The sequence below is a fragment of the Peromyscus maniculatus genome, chromosome 21 (genome assembly GCF_049852395.1).
Source record: "Peromyscus maniculatus bairdii isolate BWxNUB_F1_BW_parent chromosome 21, HU_Pman_BW_mat_3.1, whole genome shotgun sequence".
Taxonomy (NCBI): domain Eukaryota; kingdom Metazoa; phylum Chordata; class Mammalia; order Rodentia; family Cricetidae; genus Peromyscus; species Peromyscus maniculatus.
The window spans coordinates 1,879,288-1,903,570 of NC_134872.1; the positions used below are offsets into that span (position 1 = coordinate 1,879,288).

Below are 24,283 nucleotides of genomic sequence, written 5' to 3' on the forward strand. Positions count from 1 at the left end.
CTGAGGAGGAATCCCAGGCTGGCCTCAGACATCTGTGTTGATGGGGACTGTAGAGATGCCTTGAAAGTGACAGAGTTTTCTGGGTGTATTCCAGGCAGCAACCAAATCCATCCTGGGAAAATGAGAATAAAAACGAGCAGCAATGGGAACCATCATGTGACCTTTGCTAGGTATTCAGAGGAAAGAAACAGCCATGCTCACAGAGTCATAGACCACAGGGAACAATGAGGCTAGAAAGGAAAGCCAGCATGCCATGCTGACAGCAAGGATGTGTGTGTGTGTGTGTGTGTGTGTGTATGTCTGTGTGTGTTAGTGTGCGCGAGCATGCTCAGGCTTGGGACCATGCATGAGCTTATATAAGTATAAGAAGATTAAGAGGAGTATAGACGGAGAGATGGCTCAGAGGGTAAGAACACTGGCTGCTCTTCCAGAGGGCTAGAGTTCAATTCCCAGCAACCATGTGGTGGCTTACTGCCATCTGTAATGAGATCTGGGCCCTCTTCTGGCCTGTAGGCATATATGTAGACAGAACACTGTATACATAACAAATAAATATTAAAAAAAAAAGGAGTATAGATGAACAACTCTTAATATCTCAAAAATGGCCGGGCAGTGGCGCACACCTTTCATCCCAGCACTTGGGAGGCAGAGGCAGGAGGATCTTTGTGAGTTTGAGGCCAGCCTGGGCTACAGAGTGAGATCCAGGAAAGGTGCAAAGCTACACAGAGAAACTCTGCGGGGGGCGGGGGGGGGGACACCTCAAAAATGAAAGCAGGAAGTTGGTTGTTCCAGGGAAGTTAGAGATCAGGACTTATTAGCACAGTGGTGGAAATATCTTCCCACATCTCAGAAGACAAGGCATTACATCCACACAGGAAGAATACTCCTAAGGAATCAGGGACAGTGCAAGAAGTCACACTGAGAAGTGAGGAAGTTGTAGTATGAAGGAAATATCAACAGGCAGGAATCTGGCACTGAGGTGCCAGGACTGTTATTCCCTAGTGCAGATGGAACCCTTGAGGAGCCCATTAGGACCTCCCCCCATTGTGACTGCAGAGAGGACTGTGAAGGACTTGGTGAGAGGAGGGACAGTCTTCTCCAGGAGGGGGGAGGGGCAGGACAAGGAGGTATTCTGGTTGATTGAATGGACACTTTTATTAGTGTTTTTTCAGACCTGACAAGGGCACTTGCCTGAGGCACTGTGTGTGACCTTGGGATTGGAGGGTCTGAGGGAGGTTCTTTTGTCCCACAGGAGTGTGGCTGGCATGATGAAAATACCCACAGAATGGACTTCCTGTGGCCTTAATACAAATTGGGGTTTGGTCCACAAACCCTACCTTTGGCAAGACTGCACTCTCCCCCGGCAAGCGAGAGGAGGTGAGAAAGGACATTTGTGTACTTGCAGCCATGAGAATGTTAGAAGGCACAGGTCCACCCTGACAGGGGTTCCACAGAAAATGGACCTTTTATGCCAAATGGAGGAGGCAGCAGCAAGCAGGATCCAGGCCAGCTTAGGCTCCATAGAGAGTTCCAGGTCAGCTAAGGCCACATAGTGAGACCTTATCTCAAAAATAAATGAGTAACTACATAAACAAAAAATAAAAACAACAATAAAAAATAACTTTGGAGGAAATTGTTAACTGGGTCCATAAGGGCAGCGGCTGAGAAAGTGCAGCCTACGTGGTCAGGAGTCAGGGTGAGAAATGTCAGCATCTTCTCCAAGGGCTGAGTTTGTGGTTTGAGATCATGGGCTTTCAGGAGAAGGTAGGAGTTGAGGACAGAAATAGCAGGAAAACAAGGGAAGCCATATTGGTTAAAAGTGACACCATAGAGTGACTTCAGGAAGATGGGTGAGGATTCTGATCATCCTGATTGTGAATCCAAGAAGTCTATATTCTGGATAAGCCCTGTGTCTCTGGTGAGCTCACTTTCTATGGTGCTAGTGACCTTTGTTTAACTGAGGTCTGAAAATAACAGACATTACTGATAGAAATAACATTAGATTTTACATTTTGATCTCTCTGCCTAATGGAATCAAATCTCTGTCCTGCTGGTCGATGCCACCTGACACAGAACCATCCTCTGTCAGTGTCCACCCTGTCCACACTGCACAGGGCTGAGGTACTTAGAGGCCACCTCAGTTTTCAGACCACTGTCCCACACCATGCACTATCCATCTCCCTCCTCTCCTCAGCTCATGGTCATCTCTCATCACCAAAGTGTGAGCACACAACAGCCAGTCATGGCGATGGTCCTGCTCTGTGAAGTTGTTCACTTCTTAACCTGTCTGATTGATTAATTAACTGTATCACAGGAGTGTCTATACAACCACACATGGAATGTGGGCAGCTTCACTGCTGGCTGCATTCAGGCACCTGCAGGAAGGGGGGCAGCTGTACTGAAGCTATGCTCTGGCTTCACACAAACTTAGGCTGTGGAATGAAGATCATTGTAAAACACAACAGTTGGGACCAGGGATGCATCATCTGGGGACAAACACTAGGAGACCCTGGGTCTGGCAGGAGGCTGCTTTAACTCATTCATTCACATAGGAAGAACACAGAATCCGGACCAGTCAGGCTTGGCATGTGAGCCTCTGCATGTGAACACAGGACTCTAGTCTCTAGGAGTCTGTGTGATGCTTTCAGGCCAGCACCTCCTGCTTTAAAGAGAAACCATTTCTCCACTGCATTCCTGACCAGCTCTGGGTCTTCACACTGGGGTTGGGGCTGGGGTTGGAAAGAGCAAAACAGCTGCATTTGTGCAGATGTTTTCCACTGGGATTACCATCAGACAGATTCTGGGCCTGGATTCAGGGAGACAGTGTTATACACAGAGCTCGTGCTGAGGAAGGAGGTAGGATACAGTCCCAAGTTCTCAGAAGTGGCTTTCACGCTCTGAGAACTGAATGTAAGGTTTGGGCTGGGAAGTGTAGACTTTTGGTTTCACTTCATACTCTGTCAGTGGCTAGAGAACGTGATAGAAATCTCTGTGAGGACAAGTTACAAAGTCCGGGACCATATCGACTGTGCTTTGACTCTGGCGAACCCTAAAGACCAGGACTCCCGTCCTCAGCATCCTCAGGGTGCTGCTGGCTGCTACCCTAGGCTCCGCCAAGACCCAGGCAGATGAGTACAAGATCTGGAGGGAACCAGTCTCTTCAGGGAGAGGTGGGGGAGAAACTGAGCAAGCTGCAAGCTGGGTCCCCAAGTGGTCCAACCAGAACCTCCCACCACTTTTCCACCGCGTCCAGAGCCCCTGCGCCCTGCTCCCCTCCCGGCCCGCGCAACTGCCAGGGGTCCCCGGAGGAGGGTTGGGATCTCACCACGCGCCGCCCCCAGGCTCCCACTCGCCACGGTTTTTCTACACCATAGAGTTCCGGCCTGGCCTCAGGAAGACCCGGTACATTGCCATTGGCTACGGGGACAACTCGGACAACTCCTAGTTCCTGAGCTTCGACGGCAAAGCTGAAACTCTGAGAGCCAGGCTGCCTGTTCAGTGGGTGGAGCAGGAGGGGCCGGAGTACTGGGAGCGCCAGACGCGGATATTCAAGGAGCACACACAGAATTTCCCAACGTGACTTCGGAACCTGCTCCACCTCTACCACCAGAGTCAGGACAGTGAGTGTCTCCCCAATCGGAGGTCACGACCCCTCACGATCCCACGGACGACCCGAATCTCCCCTGACCCCAGTGTTCGAGAGTCCGCAGGAGGCCGAGGGATGCGCTGTGAGAGTCTGAGTTTTGCTTTAGGTGTGGGGACTGTTCCTGCGGGTTGGCCGGGCTGAGTCCCAGGCGGGGCACACTATCCAGGGCATGCATGGCTGCCCAAGAGTTATAAGAGCCAGAGGACAGGGGACCGATTAAAGTCCCAGGTCATGTCATGGCTCTTACAGCATTTTCTTTAATAAAGACGCCAGGGTGGTGCCCAGCACTGGTTGTCCATATGCACAGTTTCAATTTGTCTCTCAACCCTGATCAGGTTCTTCTCTGTGGACACCAATGATGCACTCACGATTCTCATTCCTATTGGACACCTTGTTTCTACAGAAGCCAATCAGCGACAAGGAGGCTGAAAGTTCCACAGTCAACAGGAACAAGGTCCACAGGCCCCACGAGTGAGGACCATGTCTTCTGCTTCTTGGCTCACGCTGCTGACCACAGTTCTGATCCAGACCCAGGCTAGTGAGTGAGGGGTGGGGAGCGAAAGGGACTCTGCGGGAAGGAGCAGGGCGCCGGGTGGGGGCGGTACCTCGTCAGCTCACCTTAGCTGCCCTGGCGGGTGTCTCCCCTGCCTTCACCGGGAACCCTGGGCCGGGACTAGGTTCCGGGGTCTCACCGCGCGCCGCCCCCAGGCTCGCACTCGCTGCGGTATTTCCACACCGCCGTGTCCCGGCCCGGCCTCGGGGAGCCCCGGTACATCATCGTCGGCTACGTGGACGACACGCAGTTCGTGCACTTCGACAGCGACTCGGAGACTCTGAGGGTAGAACCGCGGGCGCCATGGGTGGAGCAGGAGGGGCCGGAGTATTGGGAGGAGGAGACACGAAAAGCCAGGAACACAGGGAAGAACTTCAAATTAAACCTTCAGACCCTGCTCCACTACTACAACCAGAGTGAAAATGGTGAGTGACCACACACACTATTGTGATCACAGACTCCACCTTTCTGTGAACGGGGCACCTGGGACGCGCCTGGGTCATCCAGGCCTGCTGGGTGGAAGTTTCATTCAAACACCTGCCAAGATCCTCAAGCAGGAAACACCCGAAGAGTTTGGTTTAGGTTTCCATTGTGAAGTTTTTTTTGTTTTGTTTTGTTTTTGTTGTTGTTGTTGTTGTTGTTTTGAAAAGGTCAATTATGGACTAAGAGCCAGGGTGGGGGTTTGGGGGTGGCCGTTAGGTGGCGCTGACCACCGTGACCCCCACAGACCCTCACACTCTGCAGTGGATGTACGGCTGCGAACTGGGGCCGGAAGGCCGCCAGCACCGCGGGTACTGTCAGGAGGCCTATGATGGCCAGGATTACATCGCCCTGAATGACGACCTGCGCTCCTGGACCACAAAGGACTTGGCCTCACAGATCTCTAAGCGCAATTTAGAGGACGTGGGCGAGGCCCACCACCAGAGGGCGTACCTGCTGGGCATGTGCATAGAGTGGCTGAAGAAATACTTGGAGTTAGGGAAAGCCACCCTGCTGCACTCAGGTACCTAGTGATCCCTCCCTGCTTTTCCTAGGTAGTGTGGAGGAAAGGCTTGGGGCACTTTCTAGGAAGAACGCTGTCCAGCAGGCACTGGGCTGAGGAATAAGGAGAGGGAGACTCCAGGCTGCTTTTCCCATACAGAGACTCATTCTTTTACAGAAGGTCAGCCTTGACTATGGCCCTGGACACACGGGGGATTTTCTCTCAGGCCTTCTTCTGTGCCCCACACTCAGTGTCTCTGGAGTCTGACTCCAGCTTTTCTGAGTCTCGTGGCCCTCACTCAGCTCAGGACCAGAAGCCCTTCCCCTCCATCAGTCTGCAGAGCCCTGAGGCCTCCTACCTTATACTGTCACACTCACATCCTAGACCACCCCAAAGAACAGATACCCCAGTGCCTGTGTGTACTCTAGCTGGGGTCTATTAATATATGGACCTCCTAATCCCACCTCAGTTCTCCTGTCCATTCCCAGAATGGTCACATGAACACTGCTGAGTCCCCAGAAGAAAGCAAGATGCCTCATCTTCCCAAATCTTTACCTCAGACCCACCAAAGACACATGTGACCCATCACTGCATACAGAAAGGAGATGTTACCCTGAGATGCTGGGCCCTGGCCTTCTACCCTGCTGAGATCTTCTTAACCTGGCAGTTGGATGGGGAAGACTTGACTCAGGAAATGGAGTTTGTAGAGACCAGACCTTCTGGGGATGGAACCTTCCAGAAGTGGGCAGCTGTGGTGGTGCCTTCTGGGGAGGAGCAGAGATACACATGTCATGTGGTCCATGAGGGGCTGACTGAGCCCCTGACTCTGAGATGGGGTAAGGAGGGTGTGGGTGCAGAACTGGGGTCCTAGTAAGCCCTAGCTCTTCTGGGGACCCTGAACAGGGTCAGCACTGAGAGCTGGGTGGTCCTCACTTCCCCTCCCTTTCCCAGAGCCTACTTTGTACCAGAAATTCAGCAGGAATGCCTTAATCATCATCTTCTCCATCGTCTTTATCATCGTCGTCGTCATCGTCATCAGGTGTATGAAGAAGGATAAAGGTAGAGAAGAGATGTGCTCTGAGTTTTCCTGTCTCACTGAGGGTGTCAGGCCATAGGTAGTAGTGTGCCCTGCTTAATGGGATGTATTTCCCACATCCCTGTCTGCTTAGTCTGGGATGTTTTTGTTGAACCTTCAAAAGCAGAGGAGACTGAAGGGAAGTTTTTGCTTGGGGATGGTTCTGGTGACTGAGACCTCATGCCCAGCTGTCACAGGCAGAGGTCTCACTGAGAACAAAACTCCAGGAAGGTATTACATCACCTCAGTTCTGGAAATCTCCCTTGGGCTCAGGACTAAGGGGCTGCCTCTAGGCCAGTGATTCTCACTCCACCTGTGGGTAACAACCCCTTTGGAGGATGCACATCAGATATCCTGCATATCAGATTTACATTATGATTCATAACAGTAGCAAAATTACAGTTACTAGTAGCAAGAAAATAATTTTCTGGTTGAGGGTCACCACCACATGAGGAACTGTGTTAAAGGGTCCCAGCATTAGGAAGGCTGAGAACCACTGGACTAGGCCCTCATAACTGCCTGCTCCCATGCCACCCATACATGGTTTTCTTTTCTCAGGTGGGAGAGAAAGGAGCACCACTCAGGAAGCAAGTAAGTGTGGTGAGGAGTGGTCTCTGTGACCCTCGGGGCCATGAGAGCTCACCAGGCCCCTAGTTCTAAGTCCCACCTTCCGCCTCAAGCCTCTGAAGCCTGACCAGGTCCTGCTTTCTTCTTTCCTAGGCAGGGACAGTCGCCAAGACTCTCGCGAGACTGCTGTGGATGATGAGGTGAGTGAGACACGGGGTAAGACAGAGGACACAGGACGGGGCTGCAGAGTCTGTGGACCTGGACATTGGAGTCACCACTTTATCATGACCAACCTGAGTGTGCTCTGAATCTTGTAGGAGACGACGCCTCGGTTTTGGAGGACTGAGCACTATGAGGATCATGCAGGCCACACCAGACATTGTAGACCAATCGATTTGTCATTCTAAAAAGGTATCTGCCTGTCCTCCAACCACTCTGCTGGTGTTGTCTCCCTGTGGCTCTCAGAGACCTTTGCTTAGTCTCCTCCCTCAGGGATCCACACTTCTCCACCTTCTACTTTTTGGAAGCTCCTGGAACAGCTTCTGCAGAATGGAATCTTTATTTATTTTAATTTTATTTATTTGTTTGTTTGTTTGTTTTTGTTTTTTGGACAGGGTTTCTCTGTGAAACAATCCTGGCTGTCCTAGAACTCACTCTATAGACAAGGCTAGCCTCCAACTCAGGAAGATCCACCTGCCTCTGCCTCCCACGGGCTGGGATTAAAGGCATGCGACGCCACCACCTGGCTCAGAATGGAATCTTTTGTTTTGATTCCCATCAGACATCTTCATGGTCAACTTGACTGAACTTAGAATCGCCTAGGAGCCACCCCCTGGGTGTGTCTGTGAGGGTGTTTCTAGCCAGGTTTAACTGAGGAGGAAAGAGACGCTTTAACTGTAAGGTGGCCCAGTCATCAGCTGGAGTCTCAGGAGAAAGGCAGCAGCGCACTGGAGTCCCCCTTCCTGTTTCCTGACCAGGACATGAGCAGGCCATCTCTCGCCACTGTGAACAGAGGTGGGCCCCACTCTCTTTCTGAAGACCTGACACCTATCTCTTCCCTAAGTGGCTTCCCATCAGGTATTTGTCACATCATGACAGGGCACAGGGTTGGACACAGAACTCCATCCCCTCACCCACAGCTCGCTGAGTAGCACCCCCTAATCCTTTACTCAGGCCAAATTGGGATCTAAGGCTTTGGTGCAGAAAACAATTGTGGACTAGTAGAGCTGGGGTTTAATAAACATCTTTTCTATCTTCTTATATTAAGGTGGCATAAATCTATTTACTTGTTGTGTGTGTATGTGTGAGAGCCATAGCTCATGTGTGGAAGCCACAGGACAACAGGCTGGAGTCTGTTCTCTTTGTCCACCATGAAGGTCCAGGGAAGGCACACCGGGAGGCAAGCGCCTTTACCCACTGAGCATCTGGCTGGCCCAGTACAGGTATTTTTTGAAGGTCTAATCACTTATGTGTTACTTCTAAAGACCCATTTAAAACGAATATATCTAAATGGAAGCGTTCAGTGGAGACAGCCTGCATCTCCTGTGGATCTGCTCCTGGCATTTTTTCTTAGGCTTCCTTCACTCACTTGGCCAAAAGTTTAAGCTCTTCTGCAGGCTTGTCCTCACTTTCCTCAGTGCACTGTTTCTCCAGAACATCACCGTCTGTGTCAGGACGCATGGAGTAACAGGATGCTGAGTCTTGGGTGTGCTGGTCCTGGACTTCTCACCTTCTTCATTTACATTCTGACGAGACATTGACCAACATCATCAGCTTCTTTAGAAAGATTGAAAAGCGGCCCGGCGGTGGTGGCGCACGCCTTTAATCCCAGCACTTGGGAGGCAGAGGTAGGCGGATCTCTGTGAGTTCGAGGCCAGCCTGGGCTACAGAGTGAGTTCCAGGAAAGGCGCAAAGCTACATAGAGAAACCCTGTCTCGAAAAACCAAAAAAAAAAATAAATAAAAAATAAAAAATAAAAAATAAAAAAAAATAAAAAAAAAGAAAGATTGAAAAGCTTTCAGATTCTGCTGCTCTTTTGAGCCCCATCCACTGAAACATCGTTGTGGTGGTAATCTAATTGTACTGAGATATTATTTTGATTGTATGTTAATAAATAAAGTTGCCCGGGGGTCAGAGCTATTAGAGCCATAGCAAGAGTGTGGCGGTGGTGGCACACGCCTTTAATCCCATAGATATCTGTGTGTTCAGGGATATAGCCAGCATTGGAGACATATGCCTTTAAGACCTAGGGGGCTGTGCATTCAGACAGCGACGAGGCAGTCCCGTGTTTGGGTTTGCAACCAATGAGAAGGCAGAACAAAATACAGGAAAGAGATCCCTCATTCGGGAGGCTGGGACACCGCAGGCGGAAGGGTGAGATTTTGGCTCTGAGCTCTGACCTCTCGGCTTTCTCTTTTGCATTGTTTCTGTGTTTCTTGTTTGATAAGACGGTTGGTTACATCTATATCTGGCGCCCAACGTGGCAAGAATCCATTAAAGACTGCTTGGCTTGGCGGCAGGTCCGCTGTCCCGCAAGGGCGGCAGACCGGGCGGCCGACGTCCTAGTCCGAGCTGCCGGCTTCCTAGTCCGAGCGGCAGCTTCTAGCCCCGGCCTAGGTCTGTGAGCAGCTTGCTTAAAGCCGGTGCTACAAACAACTCAGACCTGCCCTGCCGAACAGGGCCCTGCCTGTAAAGCCAAAGCACGTGGTCGGAGTTTAAGGAAGCCAGACCCAAGCCTTGACTAGGCACAAAAGGGAACACGTGGCTGCATTTAAACTTTAGCCAGCTACGCTTTCTTGTTCTCTCTCTCTCTCTCTCTCTCTCTCTCTCTCTCTCTCTTTCTCTTTGGATTTACACCTGGGACACTAGGTGGCTGTTTTGAAAATCCCCTCGGATTTCTACTGTTCTACGCAGATTTAATTCGCTGGAATTTCTACTGTTCTACGCAGATTTGGTAAGTCATAAAGGAAACTATTTAAAAGACAATTTTTTTCCACATTTAAAAAAATGGGTTTCCTGTGTACATTGGAAGAAAATTGGGTTTTGTTTGAAATTTTAGGCAGTCTGACAATGGAACAACTATATGAGAAGATTAATGTTGATCGAATTATGCAGTTTATCACCATGCTTATTCTCATTTTACTATTTAAAAAGATAGTTGATTTAAGTACCAGGATAACAGCTTTAGAAAAACCTGTTAAACCTGTAAAAATTCAGACAGAAGAAATTAACAGTGAAGTTGGTTTAAGTTTGGATCATAAGGTTGTAGAAAGAAAGCCTGTTTTCACACAGTCACCCTTAATTTATCCAATTAACAGTGAAGTTGGTTCAAGTGTGGATCATAAGGTTGTAGAAAGAAAGCCTGTTTTCACACAGTCACCCTTAATTTATCCTGTAACTGTACAGCAGATGCCTGATCAAATGATGGCTACACAAAATAATTGGGCTCCAATTGAAATGTTGGATTTAAAAAGGTTTAAGGAGGCAATAGTATCTTATGGTATGCATTCCCCATATGTAAAGCAAATGTTAAACTCTTGGTCAACATATAATAGGATAATACCACAGGACTGGCGGGACCTTGCACAAGGTGTTCTGGAACCCAGCCAGAGACTTCAATTTCTGACTTGGTTTAAGGAGGAGGCTAAAAACATAGAAAAACAATGGAGGGATAAAGGAATACAAGTTTGCCAGGATCAGCTTATGGGAGAAGGCCAATATGCTTCAGCACAAACACAATGTTTATATGATGTCCAAACCCTAATTTTATGTCGAACGGCAGCCTTGAATGCATGGGACAGAGTTGAGGAACCAGGAAAAAAATCTGAGTCATTTACAAAGGTGAGGCAAGGCCCAAAAGAGTCTTTTACAGATTTTTTACAAAGACTGGCTTCAGCAGTAAAGAGAATGGTCTCGGATTCAGAAGCTGGTAAGGCAATAATTGAATCTTTGGCCTTTGAGAATGCGAATGCAGCATGCAAAAGAATAATCAGGCCATTAAGGGCAAGATCTGCACCTATGGAAGATTGGATTAGAGAAACAATTAATGTTGAGGTTGATGAGTATGATGATACGTGGGTAGGAGAAGTAATTTCAAAAAGTTTGAGGAATGTTAGATGTTTTGGGTGTGGAAAGCAAGGACATTTTAAAAGGGACTGTAAACAGGTCATTCCTAGAAGCAATGTTTATTCAAGGAACAATGGCAACAGAATGTCCCTTCCTTCTGGAGTATGCAGAAGGTGTGGTAAGGGAAAACACTGGACCAACGAATGTAGATCAACAAAGGACAGACAGGGTAATCCTTTGCCTCAGTCTTCGGGAAACTCCCAGAGGGGCCTCGCGCAGGCCCCCAGTGCAAATCCAGTTCAAACCTTTCCTGCAGCCATAGAGGAAATCCCTGCTCTGGAGAGCAATTAAATAACCAAATGTCTATTGGAATAAATCATGCTGGTCAGGTTGATGAAACAGAGAGAATAAAAAATTCAGGAGAAAACATAAAGAAAAATTTTTGGCAAACTTCTATTAATGAACAAAGACCAAAATTAACGATAAAAATAAATGGTGTTTTGTTGTCTGGTCTGGTAGACACAGGTGCGGACGTTACCATAATTGCACCAGAATTTTGGCATGCAACTTGGCCTCTTCAGGAGGTAAACGTTCAACTGTTAGGAATTGGGACATTATCTCAGGTGAAACAGAGTGCAAGATGGCTCAAATGTATAGGTCCAGAAGGACAGAGAGGAAAATTAAAACCATATGTGGCTAACATAACTATGAACCTGTGGGGTCGAGACTTGTTGCAACAATGGGATACTCAGATTAACATCCCTCCAATCTCAGAAACAAATCATAACCTAACACATGTTACTGAGAGAAATATTAGAAGATATTATTCTAATGAGTGGTCACCAGCCATCCATATTATACAAGAACAGGGCACAATGACTGATGATCTTCCAAAGACACCAATAGCTCTACCTTTAAAATGGTTAACAGACAAGCCTGTATGGGTCCAACAATGGCCTTTAACAACAGAGAAACTCCAGGCTTTAGAAGAGCTGGTAGAAGAACAGTTAAATGCTCAGCATATTGAAGAATCAAGTAGCCCCTGGAATTCTCCTGTTTTTGTTGTTAAAAAGAAATCTGGTAAATGGAGAATGGTAACAGACCTTAGAGCAATTAATAAAGTAATTCAGCCAATGGGCTCTCTACAATCTGGGATGCCTTTGCCTACTCTGTTACCAAAAGGATGGCCTCTCATAGTTATTGATTTAAAAGACTGTTTCTTTTCAATACCCTTACAAGAAAAAGACAAAGAAAGATTTGCTTTTATAGTGCCTACTTATAATAATTCTCAACCGGTTAAAAGATTTCAATGGAGGGTCCTCCCACAGGGAATGTTGAATAGCCCAACTCTGTGCCAATACTTTGTACAACAGCCATTGGAAGTGATAGGTAAAAAATTTCCTAAATCTATAATTTATCATTATATGGATGATATTTTACTAGCTGACTCAAATACAGATACTTTAGAAATAATATTTGAAGAAGTAAAGAAAATTTTGCCTTGCTGGGGATTACAAATTGCTCCTGAAAAGATACAAAGAGGAGATTCTATTAATTATTTAGGATATAAAATAGAGCTACAAAAAAATTAGACCCCAAAAGGTGCAAATTAGGAGAGAGAGACTACAGACTCTTAATGACTTTCAAAGATTATTTGGAGACATTTCTCATCTACGAACTATTGTTGGGGTAAAAAATGATGAACTGACTAATTTATTCAAAACCTTAGAAGGTGACAAGGACTTAAATAGTCCAAGAAAATTATCACCTGAAGCTGAGAAAGAATTAGCCTTGGTAGAAAAGAAAGTGCATGAAGGACACGTGAATCGTATTGATCCAAAGCTGGATTGCATTTTGGTTATTTTACCTTCTAGGCGTTCTCCTACTGGAATATTAATGCAGAGGGAAGATATTATATTGGAATGGATATTTTTACCAAATAAACCAAATAAAAAATTAAAAACTTATGTGGAAAAAATCTCTGACTTGATTTACAAAGGAAAATTGAGACTTCGTCAATTAGCAGGCATAGACCCAGCAGAAATTGTCGTACCATTAACTAAGGAGGACATTGAAAAATTATGGACAGAAAGTGAACCTTGGCAAAGAGCTTGCAGTAATTTTTTGGGAGAAATTAACAGCAAATATCCCAAAAGCAATAGAATTGATCTTATAAAGAGAGCTGATTGGATTTTGCCTCGAATTGTACGGCAAAAAACTCATATCTGGAGTTCGTAACATTTTATACAGATGCCAACAAAGAAGGAAAGGCAGGTTACAAATCAGAAAATTTAAGTAAAGTGGTTCAAAGTCCGTATAATTCAGTTCAAAAATCAGAATTGTATGCTATTCTGTTGGTATTAATGGATTTTTCAGAACCTCTCAACATAGTAACTGACTCTCAGTATGCTGAAAGAGTGGTGTTACATATTGAGACTGCAGAATTTATCCATGATGCTTCAGAATTAACTTCATTATTTATTCAATTACAAGATACAATCAGGAAAAGGAATCATCCTTTATATATAACTCACATTCGATCCCATACTGGTCTGCCAGGCCCTCTAGCACAAGGCAATGATGAGATTGATAAATTATTGATAGGAAATGTGCTGGAGGCCTCAGAATTTCATAAAAAACATCACGATAATAGTAAAGGTTTAAAAAAGGGTTTTTCCATAACCTGGCAACAAGCCAAAGAAATAGTAAAGAAATGTCCTACTTGTTCCTTCTACAATCAGACGCCATTACCAGCAGGATGTAACCCAAAGGGTACTCAGAGAAATGAAATCTGGCAGATGGACGTGTTTCACTTTGCAGAATTTGGAAAATTGAAATATGTACACCACACTATCGATACTTATTCAGGATTTCAATGGGCAACTGCTTTGAGTTCTGAAAAAGCTGATTCTGTAATCACTCATTTGCTAGAAGTTATGGCCATCATGGGTATACCTGCACAAATCAAAACTGACAATGCTCCATCATATGTCTCTGTTAAAATGAAACAGTTTTTTGCTTATTACAATATAAAGCATATTACAGGCATACCACATAATCCTACAGGTCAAGCAGTTATAGAAAGATCAAACAGAACTCTAAAGGATATGCTAAATAAACAGAAATGGGTAACAAAAACTCCCAGAAATAGACTGCATAATGCTCTTCTAACTTTGAATTTTCTGAATGCCAATGAGAAAGGAACAACAGCTGCAGAGAGACATTGGATAATAGAAAAAACTACAGAATTAAATCAGCCTATATACTTTAAGGATGTGCTGACCTCAGAATGGAAACCAGGGTATGTATTACATTGGGGACGAGGTTTTGCTTTTGTTTCTACAGGAGAAGATAAGCTGTGGGTACCATCAAAATTGATAAAGGTTCGATTTGAACAAGAGAGACCTCTTAATTAGAGGAGGTGATAATTCATCAACCAGCATGAACATCCAATTTAAACTAACTGGTATCAATAACACATGCCTTTTTATTTAATCAAATAATAACTTGTCAAAAGGAAACATCCCCAAAATTAGTCTTGGGGAAAGGTTTTTGTTTTTGTCTTTTAGGAGAATGAAGGTTAAGGAATTTGAAGAACACTGGACATATGAGACAACTGAAGAAAAGGGACAAATCATCTATCCCAAGAAACAGAGCGAAATGGTGTATGGGTATATATTATCTAAAAAATTTTATGTCTTCCTAAATGTTTGTTTCTGCTTTTCTCTAAAGATTTAACACTATTGGTTTTCTAATAGTCCCAGTTCAATTAAAATTTAAAGCTGACTTTGGAGTTGGAGAATGGCTCTCTCCTTCTTTAAAATCAAGCATGTTGTTAAAAGGAAAATGCAAACTCCCTGTATCATGCCAGAATAAGAGCCATCTTCTGCTATGGTACAGGACAAAAGCAAAATTAATTAAGGGACTATTCTATTACTAATCTCAACTCTTTTGATTCTATTCTGATTCTTTAAACTTTTCTTAAAGTATAAATTTTATATCAAAATTTACAAGATTAATATATATATATATATATATATATATATATATACATTTTAAACTTTGTTAAGATATGAATGGTCGGGGCTGGAGAGATGGCTCAGAGGTTAAGAGCACTGACTGCTCTTCCTAGAGGTCCTGAGTTCAATTCCCAGCACCCACATGGTGGCTCACCACCATCTGTAATGAGATCTGGCACCCTCTTCTGTATAGATAATAAATAAATAAACAAATAAAAAAAAAGATATGAATGGTCACATAGAGTACTAACTAATTCTAGAAAAAAGGCTAGCTGCATATATATGTTTTTGTGTTCGAGTCTCTTATCAGTTTTCTGCAGGAAATCATGGCCAGGCCTAACATCAACTGAAGTCTCCAGAAAGAAGATGGGGCCCCACAACAACAACAATTCCACGTGGACAATAATGATATCATTAAGCTGACAAACATCATCCACAGATCAGCTTTGAACTACAAGGTGCTCAGAGCATTCTTTCATGATAAAGAAAACTTCGCCCATACCCAGCAGGAAGCAATTTTAAGACTACGTCGCCCACATTCCCAAAGAGGTGGTGTGGGGTGGGTGGTTTTTTGGTCTTTTTAATGGGTTTTGGGTCTGGGATAATTTTCAGTATTTAGGGGGGCTGGTTACAAGTTATTGTCAAGGGTTAAGAAAAAGGCTAAGCAAAGGAGATTAGATTTAAGGTTCTTGTTAAAAAAAAAGAGAGAGAGAAAGAAAGAAAGAAAAGAAAAAGACAATTACTAATACTTTACATTGGATTGAATTGTTTTATATTGTATACAAATTTGAAACTGATATTGTTAGAAAATGTTATATGTATATTTCTAATTGTATTTATACCATTCATTTAACAATGTAATACAAATTTCTGATCCTTGAATGTTATTATTACCAACTACTAGGATATAAAGAAATGAAAGTTAGTAGTTAGACATTACAATAGAACTTGTAGTCATATTAGATATGTTTTAAAAATTGAGCAGAGATGTTTTAGACAGGTCATCTTCAAACCCTTCAGAGATCCACAGAATATGGCATTTAAAATGTTTTAATAACTTAGAAAATTTTTCTCTTTTGAGACATGTCAGCTTCTGGCAGTACTAATCTACTTCAGAGAAAATATGGGCATTGAAGAAACTGCATATGGAGTCAACTTTCCTTGTGGCAAAAGTTAGCCACTGGACAACAAAGTATCCTCGAATCAACAGGACAAAATGGACAGACAGAACACGAAACAATGGACTACTGATTCTTACCAAAACAAGTGTGGTTATGGCTTTATCAAAAGGCATCTTCTGAGGCCAGGACAATATGGCCCCATCCCTGAAGACTCCGAGGGTAGAACCGCGGGCGCCGTGGGTGGAGCAGGAGGGGCCGGAGTATTGGGAGGAGGAGACACGGAAAGCCAGGAACACAGGGAAGAACTTCAAATTGAACCTTCAGACCCTGCTCCACTACTACAACCAGAGTGAGAATAGTGAGTGACCGCGGCCCGATCACAGACTCCACCTTTCTGTGATCGGGGCCCCTGGGACGAGCCTTGGTCATCCAGGCCTGCTGGGTGGAAGTTTCATTCAAACACCTGCCAAGATCCTCAAACAGGAAACACTCGAAGAGTTTGGTTTAGGTTTCCATTGTGAAGTTTTTTTTCTGAAAGGTCGGGTTATGGAAGACAGTTATGAGCAGGGTGGCCGCAAGGTGGCGCTGACCACCGTGTCCCCCACAGACCCTCACACTCTGCAGTGGATGTACGGCTGCGACCTGGGGCCAGACGGCCGCCTGCTCCGCGGGTACTGTCAGGAGGCCTACGATGGCCGGGATTACATCGCCCTGAACGACGACCTGCGCTCCTGGACCACAAAGGACTTGGCCTCACAGATCTCTAAGCGCAATTTAGAGAACATGGGCGAGGCCCACCACCAGAGGGCGTACCTGCTGGGCCCTTGCATAGAGTGGCTGAAGAAATACTTGGAGTTGGGGAAAGCCACCCTGCTGCGCTCAGGTACCTAGTGATCCCTCCCTGCTTTTCCCAGGTAGTGTGGAGGAAAGGCTTGGGGCACTTTCTAGAAAGAACGCTGTCCAGCAGGCACTGGGCTGAGGAATAAGGAGAGGGAGACTCCAGGCTGCTTTTCCCATACAGAGACTCATTCTTTTACAGAAGGTCAGCCTTGACTATGGCCCTGGACACACGGGGGATTTTCTCTCAGGCCTCCTTCTGTGCCCACACTCAGAGTCTCAGGAGTCTGACTCCAGCTTTTCTGAGTCTCCTGGCCCTCACCCAGCTCAGGACCAGAAGCCCTTCCCCTCCATCAGTCTGCAGAGCCCTGAGGCCTCCTACCCCATACTGCCACACTCACATCCTAGACCACCCCAAAGAACAGATACCCCAGTGCCTGTGTGTACTCTAGCTGGGGTCTATTAATATATGGACGTCCTAATCCCACCCCAGTTCTCCTGTCCATTCCCAGAAAGGTCACATGAACACTGCTGAGTCCCCAGAAGAAAGCAAGATGCCTCATCTTCCCAAATCTTTCCCTCAGAGCCCCCAAAGACACATGTGACCCATCACCCCATCCAAAATGGAAAAGTCTCCCTGAGGTGCTGGGCCCTGGGCTTCTACCCTGCTGAGATCTCCTTAACCTGGCAGTTGGATGGGGAAGACTTGACTCAAGACATGGAACTTGTGGAGACCAGGCCTTCAGGGGATGGAACCTTCCAGAAGTGGGCAGCTGTGGTGGTGCCTTCTGGAGAGGAGAAGAGATACACATGTCATGTGCACCATGAGGGCTTGACTGAGCTGCAAATCCTGAGATGGGGTAAGAGGGATATGTGTACAGAGCTGGGATCAGGAAAAGCTGTAGCCTTCTGCAGACCCTGAGGTCAGGGCTGAGAGCTGGTCATGACCCTCACCTTCTCTTCCCTTCCTGTCCTTCCCTTTCCAGAGCCTCCTCAGTCCACTGTCTCCATCATGGCAATCATTGCTGTTCTGGTTCTCCTTGGAGCTGTGGCCATCATTGGAGCTGTGGTGGCTGTTGTGAGGAAGAGGAGGAGAAACACAGGTAGGAAAGGGCAGGGTCTGGTTCTCTCTCAGCCTTGATTAGAAGTGTGCTCTGGCTCACTAATGGGAAACATCTACACCCCTCATTGCTCCTGTCTCTAACCTGGATCTGCGTTACTAGTCAGAGTTCTGGAAACTTCCTAGGGTTGGAGTCTTCCCTGGTCTCTCACAGCTTTTCTTCTCACAGGTGGAAAAGGAGGCTATGCTCATGCTGGAGGTAAGTGCGGAGAACAGGATTGTCCCTGGGGCCCTTGGGGTGGAGCTGGAGCTGGTCGGGAGCCCAGCCAGCCCATAATTACTCCTCCAGGCCCATCCTCTCAGTTTCCTGAGTGTGCCTCATTATTTCTTCTTCAGCAAGCAGTGACAGTTCCCAGAGTTCCATGTTATTTCTGGAGGCTTCAAAAGGTGACAGCCTGGGGGGCTTGGGATTGGGGCTGAGGTAAAGGGGACAGGGCTGGGTCCCAGGGCTTTGCAGATTTAGACATTTTAATGAGTCATGGTGGGACTCTGAGATGACTTTATACTGACTATTCTTGAATCTTGTTCTAAAGCTTCACGCAAATACCTCAAGCGACTGAGGAAGAAGTTATGATTCAAGAAGGACCAAACATCTGAAGGTGTTGCTTTGTCCTGCAAGGACAATAAAGATCTTGGGAGTCCACCCCTGCTTACCAGGATGCTGACTTTTCAGGCACCAACCTTCCTGTTCCCAACAGAACACCTCCATCCTGCCTCCTCCCTGCTGCCTGCATTGCAGCTCCTGACTCCACACTGAAGATAAGAATGTGATTCCTCGCTGGGCCTTTCCTGCTGTGTCTGTCTGTGCCAAATGGAAACTCAGTTTCCAGCAATGTAGTGCAGCAGTGTCCTGCGGTGACAGTGACATTGCACAGATGATCGTGTGCTGAGTTGTGACACTTTCATTATTGCAGGGAGACCACACTGTGAGCCACCGTTCTTCTCATGATAATGGTTTTCTTTAAAAGGGGGGGAGGGTCTGAAGAGTGTCATGAACAGTCACAGCACTTGCTTCACCTCTGTTGTGTATTTATCGTTAGCCATCTAGTGTCTCTACTGCCCACACAGGCCATTAAAAGGACCGGGGTGACAGGTGGTTGGAGAGAGAGCTCAGTGGTGGAGTGTCTGCTGCTCTTCCAGGGGACCTGAGTTCAACTCCAGCACCTGCCTAAGTGGTTCACAACTACTGTAACCACAGCTCCATGGGACCTGATACTCTCTTCTGGGCTTTGTGGACACTTATACTCATGTATGTACACACACAAACATTATTAGAAATAATAACAAATCCTTAAAAAATAAAAGAGTTTGGATGGGCAGATGATTTTTGTCTTTGTAAAGTTTCAGATGGCATCTGTGATTTCTTCACAGCCTCCTAGCAGTTTACATTGTTTTGTGTTAATCAACTGTCTTGGTGTCTTTTCTATTGTTGTGATAAGATACCATGGCCAAGGCAACATATAGAAGAGAGAGTTTACTGGGGAAGGGGGCGGGGTTAGAGTCCATGACCATCATGGCAGGGAACAGGGCAGCAGACAATCAGGCATAGTGCTCCAGCCGAAGCTGAGAGATCACATCCTGATCCACAAGCATGAGACAGGGAATGCCAACTAAAAGTGCCCCAGTGGGCTTTTGAAACCTTGAAGTCTGCCCTGTGACAGATCAGCCCCCACCATTATTTACCCCAGGGACTCTTCAGGAATGAGGGATAAGAGAGTTAGCTAGAAATAGAGGTGTAGATTAACAGAGAGAAACGCAGGATAGACTCGAGTGAGTCTGGATCCTTATCCACCGGCCCAGAACATTATTCCAAAGGTCTATTTATAACAATGCCGAGAGGAGGAGCAAAAGACCTCTCCCTTGCTAGTTACAGTCAAGTGTAGACCCCTACAAACACCTGAATCTCAGGCCCGAGGTCCAATCAACCTCTTATGCAGTCCTGCTGGGTGCAGCCACTAGGAAACCTACATGGGCTCCAGCAGTGCCCCAGTGACACCCCTCTTCTAATGTGGCCACTCCTCCTCACCTCAAAGAGTTCCACCAACTTCAGACCAGGTAATCAAACATACCTGCACATCTGTGGTGTAAGACAATGTCCACTATTCAACCTGGGCCTCTAGTCACACTGTATGGCCCTCCCATCATAGGAGAACTTGTGTATCACACACCCCATATTGTACCATGAGCTACATGGGAGCCTCTCTTCACCTCCTTGTCTCCCTCTCTGTGATTTTCTCCTCAGCCCTAAAGCCTCCAATGTCATCAGGGTTTTTGTTTTTGTTTTGTTTTTTTCTCTCTTGGTACTCCTGCCCTGTGTGGATCCAGCACGGATTCCTAGGTCCCCTGACAGAGCCCTGAGTGTTCTTCCTCCACCTCGTTCACAGTGCTCTTAAAGCCTATGTCTCAGCCTCTCCTCATCCCTTACACTCGTCCCCCATCCTCTGGATGTCTGAGCTCAGGCCACACTTCTAGAAATGCTGTGTCTAGTTAGAGTCTGTGGGTATCAATCTTGCACTCCACCAGGAACCTGTGGACTGGAGTGGTTAATGAAGACCAAAGAAATGATTAGCAGTGCTTATGTGCTAAGCCATTCATACCATGTTCATACAGATTCTCCAATGTGGCATATAAGTGAATCTTTGTAGTGCAGAAGATAACCTTGCTCCTATCCTTCCCCATTGTCCCTGTGACACCCTATTAGGTCCTCAGGTTGTGATGTAGAGGGCACCAGGGCCATCACTCCCAATTCCTGTGTTCCTCCATCTGTATAAGCGGCTGCTCAGCCTTAGACCTTCATAAACTGTCCACCATTAACGGTTTTGATGTTTTCTGTTTTCTCTCCTGGCACCGCTGCTCTGCATGGATCCAGCCACGTGTTTCCCAGTTCCCCTGACTGGGTCTTGAGTGTCCTTCCTGCACCTCCTTCAGATGCTCCATGAGCCTGTGTACGTGGTTGGCATGGAGATGCAGACTGGTCAGGTCCCCTGTGCTGCCCCGTCCACTGTGGATCCTGCCCACTGGTGCCTCCCGCAGTGTAAGCAGAGCACTGTGCAGTTCTTCTTGTCGGGTCAGCTCTGCCCGAGTCCTGGAAACCCAAGGCAGGCTGGAGTACCGAGCTGAGTGTCAAATGCTGCCTTCCTCCACCCCAGCCCTCCCAGCAGAGACCCACCTTCCTCAGTTTTGCAGTGTGGAATATTCTTAAGCATCTTAGAAGAAACATCCAAGCGACACAGATGGCAAGTCCACAGACAGCACCCATGCAACATTCAAAGACACCACCCCTGTTAGAGGAAAACACTTTGTATGAACTGAAGCAGCCTCTTCTATGAAATACCATATTCATTTTAAAGAATGTATGACAGGGATAGGCTGGGGTGACCCTTGCCTGTCATGGGCAGAGCACTTGCCTACCATTTGTGAGATCCTGGGTCCATTGCCAGGCAGAAAAAGAAGATGCTAAATGATATCGATGCCTTCTTGGATATGGGCCTGATATAAATATATTAACAAACATTTTCTCAAAGTTGAGCAAGAACCTATCACATTAGCTTTTTATTAAAGATTTATTTTTGTTTTATGTGTATCATTGTTTTGCCTGCACATATGTATGTGCACTCTGTGTGTGCTGTGTGTGGAGTCCAGAGGAAGGTGTCAGATCCCTTGAATCTGAAGTGATGGTTATGACCCACTATGTGGGAACTAGGAATCAAAGCCAGGTCCTTTGCAAGAGCAGTAAGTGATCTTAGCTACTGAGCCACCTCTGCAGCCCACCAGCATTTATTCATTAATAAAAATGTCTTTTCTGAACATTTAAACTTCCTTGGGAGAAGTGGAGAATTTTAGAAACCTATCACTTCGTTTTTTTTTTGTTTGTTTTTGTCGGGGACAGGACTGAAGAGATGCTTAGTAGGTAAATTACCTCCACTGTGTGAATTGCTCTGGGCATTATGGTTTCCAAATCTCCACTGCAACTCCCCCCTAAGCTCTGCCTGCAACTCTCTAGCGCTTTTCCAGTCCAAAGTTCCTAACTCTTCCACATTCTTGCTACAACCAGTTCCAAGGGCCTAAGAACCACATAGGCAGGTTTATCACATCACTGACCCATTCCGGTATTAAATGTCTGCATTGTTAGTGTTCTCACTGCTGTTAGCAGATACCCAACAGGAAGACTTAAGAGAAGAAAGGCCGATTTTGCCCAGTCCCAGGAGAAACAGCTCACCAGGGAGGGGACAGCATGGTGGCAGGTACAGGAGGTGACTGGTACATTGCAGTTACCATCAGGAACTCGGGGGGTTGAGTTCTTTGCCCAGCTTGCTCTTTCTCCTCTGACCACTGCTTGTGGAAAGATGCCACACCTATTCCCACCTCAAGAACCTAATCTGGAGCCTCTCTCACAGACAGGAGATTTGTGTCCTAGGTGATTACAGACCCCACCGCCCCCTCCATCCTGTCTTCTTGTCAAAGTGCCTCTTTCCCATGTTCCTCTACTAGAGGTATGCCCTTTGACCCTGCTTGGTTTTCTCCCTTCCCAGGAGGAACATCAGTTTGCAACCAGCTCAGGCTACCCTCCAAAAGCCTGTTTCAAACATTAATTGATTAATTAAATCGATTAAGCCTCAAAAATGATACATTATTAAGTAGCACATTGGAAGATAGGCCCCATGGTGTTTGTTTCAAATGGAATCTCTACCTCCCTCCCTCCCTCCTTCCCTCCCCTCCCCTGCTCCCTCCCTCCTTCCCTCCCCTCCCCTGCTCCCTCCCACCCTCTCACCCTCCCTCCCTCCCTCTCTCTCCTCTCTCTGTCCCTCCCTCCCACCTCTGTTTTTTAAAATTTTTTAATTTTATGTACAGAAGTATTTTACCCACATGAAGACAAGTCTATCACAGCCTGTACTGCCCAGGGATGCCAGAAGAGGGAGGCAGACGTCCTGGAACTGGATGACAGGCAGTTGTGAGCTGCTGCAAGTTCTCTCAGTGGCTGAGGTCTCTCTGCAGCCTCAGAGCCAGTGGTTTTCATAGAGCAGAACAGAAACATTCAATGATAGAATCACCTTGTAATTAACCACCTAGTAACTACCACTTGGGTAGTTAAAGTATAATATCTAAGATTACATGAAACAAAGAATTAAGAAGACTCCTCCCACAGACTGGGGAGATGGCTCAGCTGTCAAGAACACATATCCAGATCTTACAAAGAACCTGGGGTTGGTTCCCAGTGCTCACATGGAGCTCACACTCACCTATAACTCCAGCTCCAGGAAATCTGTCCTCCTCGGGCACTGCACTCCTATATTCACACACAAAACCACACGAACATAATTTAAAAATAAATTAAATGATCTAAAACTTACACAGACTGCACTAAGACTCAGAGAAACGAAGTATGTACCCAAGAGGCATGAGTGACAGACAACATGGGTCTGGTTAAAATCCCAAGTCCTGTCATGGCTCTGACCGCATTTTCTTTAATAAAGATGCCGCATATGCACAGTATGGCTTTGTCTCTCAGCCCTGATCTGGTTCTTCTTACTGCACACAAGTAACGCACTCACAATTCTCATGCCTGTAGAACACCTAGTTTCTGGAGAAGCCTTCGACCACAGAGTTTCCAGGTCCAGCAGTCAACAGGAACAAAGTCCACATTCATCACAGACCCCAGAGTGAGGACTGTGCCCTCTGTCACTTTGGTCCAGCTGCTGGCTAGCGCCTTAGTTCTGACCCAGCACCCAGCTGAGAGTAAAGGGGTGGGGAGGGAAAGGGACTCTGCAGGAAGGAGCAGGGCGCCAGGAGGGGACAGTATCCTGTCAGCTTATCTTAGAGGCCCTGATCCCTCCTGTCTCCCCGCCCTCACCTGGATGCCTGGGCAAGGGAGGAGGGTCAGGGTCTCACAGCTTGCCTCCTGCAGGCTGGCACTAGCTGAGGTATTTCCACACTGCCTCATTCTCACCCCGCCTCTGGGAGTCCGGGTTCATCACTACAGCGATGACATGTCGTGCTTGCGCTTCCACAGTGATTCGGAGACTCCGAGAATGGAGCTGTGAGCGCCATGAGTGGAGTGGAGCAGGAGGAGATCAAGTATTGGGGGGGGGGGGGTCAGAAACACCACAGGGAAGAACTTCAGATGGAACCTGAAGACCCTGCTTGGCTACTACAGAGTGACCAAGGTGAGTGACCATGGCCCGGATCACAGACACGACCCCTGAATCTCCCCTGGGACAGGAGTGGGTCATCTTGACCCGCTGGGTCGAAGTTTCATCCAAACATATGCCCAGACCCTCAAACAGGAAAGACCCCGCAG

At 46.6% G+C, this 24,283-nt stretch overlaps 2 protein-coding genes across 2 annotated transcripts; both read left to right on the plus strand.

The window, feature by feature from the left end:
- LOC143266708 (H-2 class I histocompatibility antigen, Q10 alpha chain-like) overlaps positions 1-24,283 on the plus strand; it is a 74,257-nt gene that overhangs the window by 11,390 nt on the left and 38,584 nt on the right.
- On the plus strand, positions 1,257-9,243 carry LOC143266773 (H-2 class I histocompatibility antigen, Q10 alpha chain-like). 2 transcript variants are annotated; one of them, XM_076558114.1, is made up of 11 exons: positions 1,257-1,377; positions 3,375-3,620; positions 4,050-4,184; positions 4,355-4,624; positions 4,927-5,202; positions 5,742-6,017; positions 6,133-6,240; positions 6,815-6,847; positions 6,977-7,023; positions 7,141-7,234; positions 7,438-9,243. In XM_076558114.1, exons 3-10 carry the CDS (start codon positions 4,127-4,129, stop codon positions 7,228-7,230), a joined length of 1,158 nt encoding a protein of 385 aa, XP_076414229.1. In that variant the 5' UTR covers positions 1,257-1,377; positions 3,375-3,620; positions 4,050-4,126; the 3' UTR covers positions 7,231-7,234; positions 7,438-9,243. The 2 variants fall into 2 exon arrangements, with proteins under 2 accessions (XP_076414229.1, XP_076414228.1); XM_076558113.1 differs by lacking the exon at positions 1,257-1,377 and adding an exon at positions 2,731-3,170 and having other exon boundaries at positions 4,927-5,197; positions 5,737-6,017; positions 7,438-8,085.